Source organism: Corvus kubaryi, unplaced genomic scaffold, assembly GCF_017639235.1.
Source record: "Corvus kubaryi isolate FWS band 111438036 unplaced genomic scaffold, C.kubaryi_AGA036_p1.0 split1-37296, whole genome shotgun sequence".
Classification (NCBI taxonomy): Eukaryota; Metazoa; Chordata; class Aves; order Passeriformes; family Corvidae; genus Corvus; species Corvus kubaryi.
In genome coordinates, this window is record NW_024582075.1 from 15,681,382 (window position 1) to 15,693,511 (window position 12,130).

General features: G+C 36.2%; 1 protein-coding gene across 50 annotated transcripts in view; it reads left to right on the forward strand.

The window, feature by feature from the left end:
* The window catches only part of PTPRD (protein tyrosine phosphatase receptor type D), a 1,187,501-nt gene that overhangs the window by 964,492 nt on the left and 210,879 nt on the right, over positions 1-12,130 (forward strand). For all 50 annotated transcript variants that reach the window (XM_042012906.1, XM_042012907.1, XM_042012909.1 and 47 more), the window contains one exon: positions 1,080-1,221. In XM_042012906.1, coding sequence (XP_041868840.1) covers positions 1,080-1,221 — 142 coding nt within the window. The remainder of the gene's footprint in view (positions 1-1,079; positions 1,222-12,130) is intronic.

The window sequence follows — 12,130 nt, forward strand, 5'->3', positions numbered from 1 at the left end:
TTATCATCATTTCCAACCCTGGACTTTATATCTCTCTTATTCTCAACAGGTACAGAGATCTCGTAGGTTGCTTGTGTGTAAATTAGACAGAAAGAGAAAACCAGATGTGCAGATAGGCATATATGTAAATTGCTTTGTGCATATGTATATAGATTATGGTCAGATATTAATTATTTTGTAGAGAAAAACAAAATAAAAAATTGACTGTCCTTTCTTTGTAAGTGCCATTTACCTGATGGTAATACTGATATCTCTCAGCAATTTTTTAAATTTCTTTTTTTAAAAGTAGATTAAATAGATTACTGCTATTAGTTATTAAGAAAGCTTTCTCAGTACCTACAGAGTGTTGCAGTACTCACCAATATTTTAGGTGATTCTGACTGCAGGTCAAGAAGGAAATAAGATCTTTTCAGTGAATTTTCTCATATAAAAGTTATTACTTCTTGAGTGAATACTGCAGGTTTAAAACTAAATCTTACTAGTTTAGCCTTATTATTTAGTCTCTTAAATGGTCAGTTTGTTGGATAAATGGACTTATGTTCTGTGGGTTAAATACAAAGCTAAACTGAGTCCTTCTGTTTGGTTCAGGAATTGCAGACAGTTTTTAACTTAGGAGCCAAATGAGTGAGTGAACTGCAGTCTGCGAGTAGAGGGGGAATATAGCTGGCAGCAGTTAAAATGAATGTAACTGGCATTTGAAGGTAGAGTACTTTAGCTAAGAGAATGGAGAGGTATTGGTGGTGGACTTCAGAATAAGAGAGCATTAAGTTACAGACTTGTTTCTTACAGCCTTTGTTCACTGGGTTGTTTTGTTTTGTTTGTTCATTTGTTTTTTGTCCTGTATTTCTTGAAGCTATATTAAAGTGGCCACTGAATACTCACTGAACAGAAATGTATGTTCCAAAGTGTTGCCTTTTAAACATTTTCCCATATCACTGGGATTTTTCATGGTATACGAATTTGAAAAGTTAACCTATCTTCGGTGACTTGAATAACAGCAGGCCACTGTTCATGAACAGATCAGCTGAGGGATAGGTATTTGTAACAACATCTGTGACAGCTTTTGTTTCCTTTTATAGGTAATAGAGTTTGATGATGGATCTGGATCAGTTCTCAGAATACAACCGCTGCGCACACCACGAGATGAAGCTATTTATGAGTGTGTGGCTTCCAACAGTGTTGGTGAAATAAGTGTGTCCACAAGACTCACTGTTTTACGTGGTAAGTTCTTTCTAAACATAACTAATTTACTTCATAGCACTCGAAGTACTACGCTGTTGTAAAATAGAGGATTCTCTCTGGCAAAATTAAATACAGTTCTTTACAAAAGGACCTTACTATCGTCCTGATGCTCTTCATTATAAACTTCTTTACGTAATACTTGGCTATTACATTTGTGACTTTTGACCATAAAATTGTAATGTGAGTATGTGGGGTATGACAGATCAGAGTAAAGAAAAGAAGTAAGAAATAAGTGAAACAGTAGTGCCACACACAACAGGTTATTGTATCAATTACTACTCAAGACAACCACTTTATGAATGCATTTGTTCACATTTTAGTGCTGCCCTGAGTAGCTTAGCTTTGTCCAATCAGCATTTACACAGAAATTTTTTCAATTAACAGTGGTTTTGAAAAGTTGCGTGAATGGTTTTTAGATGAGGTTAAGCTGCTGCAAAATTTCCCCCACAAGATAAAAAAGGTGAAGGCTTCTTCCACATCAAATATATGTCACCTGAGCTGTATTACTTCAATAAGAAGTTTTTGAAAACAGTAAAGGAAAAATTCATTTTTTCTACTTGTTCAGGGGTGAGGATATTAATGTACTGCCAAGTCTACTGTCTAGATAATACTCAGGGGAGAAAATGCTAGTAGTCAAATGACCTGAACATTTTATTTTGTCACCTGTAAGTGAATAGACACTGGATTTGGAGACACTTCATGAAATACCACACTCTTCAGTTTGCAGGGCTGGTTTTATGACTGGAGATTACTGTCTTGTATTTTGATATTACATGGCATTACAAGGCTAGCAGAATTACTAGGTGCCTGTTTATAGGAACGGAAGATGATTAAACAGCTTTACAGAATTTAGAGGAAAATTTGCGGAATGTGTAATTGCAATATGTTTTTTTTTTAATCCTCTATCCCAAGCAATATAGGCTGACAAGAATGTTTCTTTTCTCCTGTTACTCCCTGAAGTTGGATTTTTACTAGAAAAAAAAATTCTATAATTTTATTAGCTATTTTAATCATTACAGACAGTCCTGACACTAACATTGGAGACAACTAGTAACACTGTGTGCATATATATCAGATAATAACTCTAAGGACATACATATTTTTTTCTTAGAGGAAGTGTGATGTAAGGAAACCTTTTCAATATTTAAAGTTCTTATCTCTAATGCCATGATTGTTCCTTGTATTATCTTTTAAAAATTCTTCCCAGTCTAGCCAATGGAAATGGGAATATTGATTGATGTTTTAACAGCACCATGGACCTGTTCTTAACTCCTAAGATAAGGTTTTCCCTTTATTAACTGATAGGAGCACTTTTCATGTACAGCTTCCACATTGTTGAACATAAGATGACATTTTTATATTCCATTAAAAGTTTTGCAAATTAAAGGGAGATGGGGAAGAGGAGCAGGGAAAAGTAAAAAAATTGTGTGGAAACTCAGGTGGAAACTATTCTTTGTCTTCATAGTTTCTTGAAATGTATTTACAAGACTACTGGTCAAGAAATGTGCATGCATGTGTTCTGAAAGAGAGTGCTCTAAACTGCAGTTCTCATTTTGGGTTTTGTAGAGAAGTAACAACTCTCCTATCTCTCTACCAAGAACCACAGTAGTTGAAAAAGGCAGAGGGGGTCTCTGCACGTCAAAACTGACAGACTGTACCATGTGGTCTGTTTCTTTGCTAGTCCCATTGATTATTTAATCAATTTCTTTTAAGGCATATGTAGCTTTGCTGCCTATTTTTTGCTCTATAGTAAGAGCAGTAATAGTGGCTCAGTGCCTACTTCAGACAACACTAGTATTGCATTCTATTTTAAAAGTAATACATAATGATATGCATATGCAAATGACTAATGAAGAAGACATGATTGGTTATGAAGTTAAAATTGAAATAAATTTCTTTTTTAATTAATTTTTTTTAATTAAAACCAATGAAATGTAAAGATTGAGCATTGTATCCAACCATAATACATATGGCTTTTGCAACTGCTAAAATATATTTGCCCCAGGAGTAGATTTATGGATTTAATATGAAACTGATGTACGAGAACTCATGAACATACTGTGACTGTGGATTTAGATAAAGGGGTAATGTCAGAGAAAGCAAGGAGCCTGCAGAGAAACAGGGCATTATAAGGAAGTTTTGGTGGGGTTAAAATTTCGAATTGCTGAAAATACAGTAGTTTGCTGTATTACTTCCCAAGACACGGCATAATTCATTGCTAAGGGCATTAGCCTGGAAGATAATTCTATTATTGCAAAGCCTCTACTTTGCAAACTTACACAAATCTTCACGTTGTACAGTCTGCAGCAGTAGCATTGTGGGAAAACACTCCATTGATGGTAAAGAGTGCCTCTGTGCCCCACATAGCTGCTGTAGGAATAAATACGTTACAGATGTGAACAGGAATTAACTAGATTTAATGAAATACAAAACAAAGTAGAGTGAGTCGGATCTGTGTTTGCTTATGCTTTATTCATCCCTGTGGTATATATGTGACTTTGGATTGCAGAAGATGCCTATATAACTTTCATATGTTCTTCTAATTGTTCTGCAATGGTTCTATCACAGACTCAGCTTTGCATTTGTGCCTCTTGCAAATGTTACCCAGAGGAGGAAGTCAGAGTTTACTCACAATTCAACCCACAAGTATTGCAACCCTGATATGGAATATCAGTGAAATCAGGGTAATTCCAGGAGCAGAAGTGTCTACCTGTATTCATTTTGTTTGACTGTTTGTTTCACAAATCCCACCTTAACTGCTACAAATCATTTCCGCAGCATGGAACAGCAACATTTTTGCTGATATGTCCATGCCTTTACTGCTAAATTTGTCAGTTTTTCTATCTGTGGCAGGGTAGAGTAACTGTAGTTCATGCATTACAGATACCACCGTGTTTTGTTAGGTTCCTATACTATGACCAATTCATAGTATTTAGGCCTCAAATAACTATGAATATAAATAAATTTTTAGCTTCTAGGTTTTAGAAGTTTACAGTGTGAGAAGCAAGAAGAGCAGAAAAGGCATCTACAGATGGTAACATTTCAAGGCATTACCAGAGACAAAATATTGGATCCTTTTTTCTGTTACTGGAGTAAATCAGGAAAAATTCCAGGCTAAACTTGCACTTGTTAGGCTGAATATTGTGAGAGTCTGGACCAAGAATGAATGTCTGAGATAATTGGAAACTGCTTTTTATTTTCTTCATATAAGGAAGTTGGCTGCTTTCCAGGACAGATTCACCCATATGAAAACGTTGAATTTGAAGGGAAAAAAGGCTTGAAAAGAGAAGTCTGGAAGTTGCCTTTCAGACAAGAGGAGTCCATGTTATTTATTTTGGGGCTCTTTGTTTTGAAAGTTTGTGTTGAGAACCGTATGAATGGACCAATGCTTTGATTCTTTTATTTATCAGTGCTTAATACATGTGCCTTTCTGGCCAAGAATATCAGTGGTGTCCTGGGGGGCATTAGGAAGAGCCTAATGTCGAGGGAGGTGATCCTGTCCCTCTACTCAGCCCTGGTGAGGCCACGTCCGGAGTGCTGTGTCCAGTTCTGGGCTTCTCAGCACAAGAGAGACATGGAGCTGCTGGAGCGAGTCCAACAAGATCTACAAAGATAAGGAGGGGACTGGAGCATCTCTTGTGTGAGGAAAGGCTTAGGGAAATTGTCATATTTTAGCCTGGAGAAGAGACGACTGAAAGGGAATCTTACCAATGTCTGTAAGTAACTGAAAGGAAAGTGCAAAGAAGGTGGACTAAGCTCTTCTCAGTGGTGCCAAGCAAGAGGACAAGAGGCAACAGGAAGGAAAACTGATGCACAGGAAGTTCCATCTGAATATGAGGAAGAACTGCTTTACTGTGCAGGTTAACTGTGCACTGCAACAGATTGCTCAGAGATGCTGTGGAGTCTCCCTCACTGGGGATGCTCAAGAACTGTCTGGATGCAGTCCTGAGCATGGTGCTCTCAGCTGACCCTGCTTGAACAGGGAGGTTGGACCAGATGATCCCACTGTGGTCCCTTTCAACCCTGCCTATTCTGTGATCCATGTATAAGCAATAAAAAGCAATAAAGTGTAGGATCTTCCTACATTCCACAGACATTAGAGATGAAATAGCTTCCCTTTTATTGTCCATTCATTTAATGTTAAAGCCACCTAAATCTGTTTTTAGGTCTTGCAAATGGTGGATATCAAACATTTTCCTTGGTTGTAGAACAAGGGTTATAGTGTCATATACAAGTCTATAAATTGTTCGGGAAGGGGGAAGTAAGTGCTTCCTTCTAGTAAAGAAATCAGCAACAATTCTATTCAGTTAATTTTTAGGAACCCCACTTCCCATTTTTAAAATATTTTTTTATTGTTATTCCTTTATAAAGTTTTTTCGAGGCCATGAGGACATCAAGAAACCTTAGCTCCAGCTGCTACTAAGGTATATGATTGAAGCACAGAAGTGTGCAGGTTTTAAGTAAGGATGTGGAGCACAATACCTATGTATATTCTAATGTTGCTCCTGTTTGCTCTGTTTTCCTTGTTGTCTGGAAAGTAGAGAGACTACAACAGGGCATTTGTGCAGAAGGCAGTTTGTTTGTCTTGACCCACAATTTTCTCTTACTGTTGTTGATTACGTTGATACTCTGCTTTACAAAAATACTGACATACAGCATTGGTGTACCACAGGCAGTATGTAAGGCTGAAAGTAAAATAACTAGGCTAGTTTATTCCTTCTTATATTATTAAAAATTAATTGATTCAATATCAAACATTCACTGCTGCATAAAATGAAATTTTAAAAAAGGGAAATATTTACTGTACTGTGTTTCTCTGTCCATTTTTACATACAGATATTGAGGTAATTATGAGAGATTATTTTTATTAGACTCTCAGAAGTGCACAGCATTTCCACATTAAAACAAAAAACAACACCAAAACTAAACAAAACCAAACAAACAAACAAAAAAGACCCCAAAACTATTCCAAATCAGAGATAATAAATTCAAGGTATTGCAGTTTTTGTTTCTGCTGCTAGCAATAGATTCAGTGATGATGGAAGCTCATTTCTGTATTTTCACTGTACCTGGTAGTACTGAAATGAGAAGGAACTATTTTGAAGTATTCTGTCATCTGGGACAGCTACCTTAGAGGGCAAAGAAATTAGACAAATGGAGTGGCACAGCTATAATATTGGAAAATGTGCAGTGAGATGTCAATCATTTCTAGACAAATGGGAGGAAAGACTGTACATATTCTGGGTATTAGCTGCACAGTAGGAGAAATTTGCCACATTCCAGCTGGAACTGTATAAACGATGTACAGCAGTGTTTATCTGAAACTGCTGTGTAGTCACAGTGATTAATGCCAGGTGGTTGCTAGCAGGACAGGCTTTTGAAAGTAGAATGAAGGGAAACAAGGAAACCAGGAAAATACCTGTGCATGAGCTTAATACACTGGAGAGACATTTATCTCAATCATACCTTCCATGATAAGACTTTTGAAGAACCAAAGGACTATCATTCCCCAAAACTTCCTGAACTTTCAGTGGTCATGCTATGCGTAGCACCTTGTGACCAGAACTAGCATGTTCATTACAGTCCTATTTTTATTAAGCCTCTTTTTGAAGAGGAACACTGTTGTTCCTGCTGAGGAAATGCTACTTTACAGTTTATGCTGCAAAGCCTCTCCTGGGTAGCTATGCAGGGAGGATTAAGGAACGAAACTCAGCTGCTTGACAGTCACACCATAGGATTTTGTGAAATAGTGAAGCAAAAGGAGAGGTGGCCAATACAACTTTAGCTTAAAAAACCCCTTACAGATAGTTACAGAATGGCATGCAGATTTCTTGGAATGGCTTATGAAATAGTACAGAATTAGAAACATTTATCTGTAATGTTATAAACAATTTGGAAATATTTTCTTTGGGTATGCAGATATTATTTTTGGCAAATAAATATCAGCCTTCCAAGTAGTACAGTTTTATATGCATAACAACTTATTGATCTTTGTAAGGATGAGGTGATGACATTTAACTAGTCGCCAGAAAAGGATGCAAAAGAATAATGAAATACATGTCTCATTCCATAGCTGACTTCAAAGGTACTGTGTGTTTAATTTCTGTGAAGTGCAAGCATGTACATGGTAGTGGTTTAGAAAGTACTGCACCTTGTAAATTTTGTAACAATGAGTAAACATTCAAGCGTCTATTACTGTAAATACATGGTGCAGGGTATTGAGTTCAGCTTTTGTATCAGTTCAGCTTTTTGTAGGGTGTATGCACTTGAGCGTGCTGATTTAACAGGTATCTATTGTTGACTTCTGTGCAGTTCTTCTATTTTATTGTAATAATTTAATATATATGAAAATTATTGAATAACTGCTATAAGTATTGTAAGCAGTTTCTCACCTAGTGGTTTTTATGGTTAATACTTTTTTTTTTAGTATTTCCATTCAGGTTCCTGTATGCAAAGTTTATCAAATACATTTTTTTCAATCAGGGAATATTTTGGTTCCTTTTTTTCCTTAGTTTGAATTTTACAAATCTTCCCTTCTCTTGCACACCATTATGTTATAAATAGCCTACTACAGTCATGAATTTAAAGCTATACATTAGAAAGCTTCTTGCAAAAATTAGAGATGTCGCTTTAGAAAATCAGTGAAACAGCAGTCCCAGATTTCTTGATTATCATTGTAAGTTCCTGTAGTCAAAACTTCCAGAGATTAGTTACTTTGGAAAATCAAGAGTAGGCTGCTCAACTTAGAAGATCTTTAAAGATGTCTTAAGAAGACATCCACAGATACCAGATTTTTTTGAGAAATCTGTCCTTTTTCCCTACAGTTTTTTACTGGTGAAATTTAATTCAGCTCTTTGTCATCCTACATATTCTTTTAAGATCATTGATTGTTCATTGGTATTTGCTAGATCAACATACATGGAGAAAGTTTTCCTGCTGCCAGCTTGCAATACCATCTATCATGTCTTTGCAAAGGCTTATTTTACTTTCTTCTAGTTCTCAATGAATTTCACGTGAATTTCATCCAGCCAGAATTCTGTTTTACATAAAATGCTGTAAAGTTACCCAGTTCACTTTCACATACTTGTGTATAGGATTAATTTTATTTTATGAAATTTTGGCAGTAGTAGAAAATTACTTATGCCGTACCTTTTTGCAGCAGTATGATGTTCCTAAGAGAGAAACATCGGCTTCAAATCAGTAATATGGCTAGACTATATCATATTTGTACTTTTTATGTATATCCATGAAAGAAAATAAACTTATGGATGGATAGATAGATAGATAGATAGATAGATAGATAGATAGATGTCTCACAGTTGTGATCTAAGAAGAGAAACTGAAATAACGCTGGACAAAAGCAGAACAGCTCTGTTTAGCTTGAAAGAATTCTTCATTGACAGTTTTGGCTAAGAATGTACACCTGTTAAATACTTTCAGACAACAGCTAAGTGACTAATTTTAGCCGGACCCCCATTTGGGTATTCCCATTCTGCTATCTAATGACTACATATAGAGTTATAAGCATTTTTCATATCCAGAGTGAGTATATGCTGGCTGCTTGGAGAACACAAGAAACTACGCCATGCTGAGCATAAAAATTTTAAAACACATCTGTTTTATACTCTTTTTTTCCCACTCATTGATAACCTGTGATGATTCAATCCTTTTTCCCACACAGTCATCCTGACATCATCAGAAATCTGTCAGAAACAAATGATAGTAAGAACGGAAAAGGAAGTAGTAGGGGGAGGAGTAATATGTCTCCTACCAGTCTGTCCTTGCAGAATCAGTATTAGGTGATGTAAGCTCAGAACTAAAACATGAAATACCCTAACTCTGAAGAGCCATGACCTGCTATATCCAATAAGGAGCCATTGTGATCTGGTTCTTTAAAGACCCAGATAGAAGCAGCATACTGATGTTATGTTAAAAATTATCTTTACAAGAAATGGTGGATCATTACTATGTATTAAACTGTTAGCTGTTCTGAACGTGGAAAGCAAGGGCGGGGGGAAGGAGGTGTGTGTGTGTTATACTTCTGTGCTATAATTTTGATATTTTGTAGTGTTATATGTCTGGTTTTATACATACAAAATTTATTTGCTTCTATTTTCTGCCTGGATGTAATATAGCTCAATTTAAATAAAACTGTCATTCAAATTTGCATTGTGGGTCTTTTTAGCTACTTATGAAATGGTGGGCCATTTGTCTTTTTTAATTAGTAAAAAGAAAAAGTGCAAAATATTTTTTCACACACCAAGAATTCTTAGAATACAGTCACTTATCCTGGTCTTAGTCGTTATGCATGGATTTAAGGCCTTTGACCTTGTGTAGAGTGCTTTTGGCTCAGTACCAGATGTTAAGATTGCGCAGGTTTTCATTGCTCAGTGGCCTATACACACTATCTCAAGTGAAGCCAACGAAATAATGAAATCTAATGCAGTTAATCAAATGTCGTGTTTCATGTTGTTTGTGTAACCTGTGGCCTCAATTTTGGACGCATTTTATGTATCTGTATGTCCTCTCACTTAACAACTCTTGTGATATGAATTAGCAGTGCAATTGTTAAAGTTGTACAACACTGAAGTAAGATTGATAGAAGAATTCTAGGGATTTTTTTTCATGTCATTATCTCATATTGATTTTAAAAAGTAGTGTAATTCTAGGGATTTTCTGTTTAAGGAGAGGATATGCTGATTAGTTGCTCAACCCCTGACAATGTCATCATATCTGTAAGGAACCCAGTGGTATTAGCCACTTGATAGTTTCAATTTAATTGTTATCACAGCAAATCATCATATGTGATGTCTAATGTAGCATAATAAAACCAAGGCAATTACTAGAAAAAGGCATTTATTCATATAGTAGGCTTTTCTTCATTCTTCCAGGCTAGCCATTTCTGTGAACACTTGTGTCTTATCAAGTGTACCATTAGGGTGACAGAAACGTTTGCTAAAATGTAGGATGTGTTTGACACTAGTGTACTGAAGTGATAGTAAGATTAAATACATTTTAATGTAATGACAGAAAAAGCCTAGTAAGAATGCTTTTTCCCATATATCTGAAAAAGTAATTTAGAAATTAGAGAAAGCTTATGTGATACTTCAGCTTGTGTAGCCTGGCACTAGGTCATAAAATAGTATTTATTACTGTAATTCTTAAGTTTTCAAGGATTTGACATAGGAAGCAAAAACTAAAATGAAGAACACATATGAAAGTATTCAAAATATTTACAACAAACATACAAACATTAAAAGGAAGATGAAATTCAATAGACCTTGTCAAAACAAAAATATTTTGTTTATTAGAACTAGTAATGAAACAATTCTGAAGCAGTGACTTTAAGTTGATGCCACAAAGGAGAGGAGGTTTTGTTGCATTAGTATGGTAGGAGATTGAAAGAACTGTGATTTAAGTGGCTCTATGGAGGGAGGGAGAAACTTATGAATACTCTAAGGCTTAGACAGGATATAAAATCCTGTAATAATATATGTAACTTCCAGTATTTTCAGTGCTTGCTTTAAACTGATCTAAAGTTCTGCACCTGGTTTATGACTGTTCTATTTATCTTCATAGCAAGATGCAGCAAGTACCGTCTTGCTACTAGTTCAGTAGCAAAGGAAATTTCTTTGTCTTCACTTAAAAATGAATAAAACATGCAAAATTTTGTCTTGTGTTCACAGTGATTTAAATTATTCTATTAAAATGATTTACTGTTACAAAGAATCTACTGTGAGGTAAGATGTTAGATAGTAATACTAGCATTTTAGCACTTTTGTGTAGATTGAATGCATCTGGTGACCTACAGTGCCAGTGCATGCTTAATATGACAACAGCAAAACAAAATAATGAGGTAATTCTTCAAGTGGAAACACTTCAGTAAGCTTTTCAGTCAAATACGGTCAAAAAGCACTGATTAGAGCCAGGTGTTTCATTATGACATTAAGTGCACCTGAATCTTGGCTTATGACACTGTGGTCTTTCATAAAACTGATGTATTTCAGGGTAATTTAACAATGCATATGTGAATTGTTTTTATTATCTGAATTATTTTTATTATCATTACTGCATGACCCCTTTCCATCTTGGGAGTCTGGGAAGGTCCCTGCTGACTGGAAACTAGCCAATATTATTGAATTTACATGAAGGGTATGAGGGAGGACCCAGGAAACTACAAATTTGACAGTTCTAGCCTCAGCTCCTGGAGAGGATTGTATTGGGTACTTCTGAAAGGCATTTAAAGAACAATGCAGTCAACATTGGTTCACAAAGGTGATTCACAAAGACCATGTTTAACTAATTCTGTATCCATCTGTGATATCCTCCTAGTGGATAAAGGGAAGGCAGTGGATGGGTCTTTTTTGGATTTTAGTGAGGCTCTGCCTCACAGCATCCTTCTGGAAAATGTTGTCCAGTTGTGGGATGAGAGTTTCACAATGCACTGAGTGAAGAACTGGGTGAATGGCAGATCTGAAAGGGTTGTGGTAAGTGGGGCTGTATCTGGCTCGCAGCCACTTACCATTGGTGCTCCTCATGGATCAGTTTTAGGGTCAGTCCTGTTCAAAATACATATCCATTATCTGCCTATGGGAGAATGCACCTTTTTGTATCAGCAAGCTTGCTGATGATACAAAACTGGGAGGTGCTGTTGACTCTTGCAGAGTGACCTTGCAGACTGTTCCAGGTGGACTAAAACATTGGACAAAGATTAATGACATGAAATTTAAGTTCAAATGCCAAATTCTGCACAAGATCAAGCTGGGGGAGGGGTGACTGAATAGCAGCTTTTCAAAAAGGGATCTGAGGGTGTTGGTTGACATTAAAGTCAACGTTGAGTCAGCTCTGCCAGCCAGGAGGGCAGACTGCATCTTGGGGTACGTCAGAC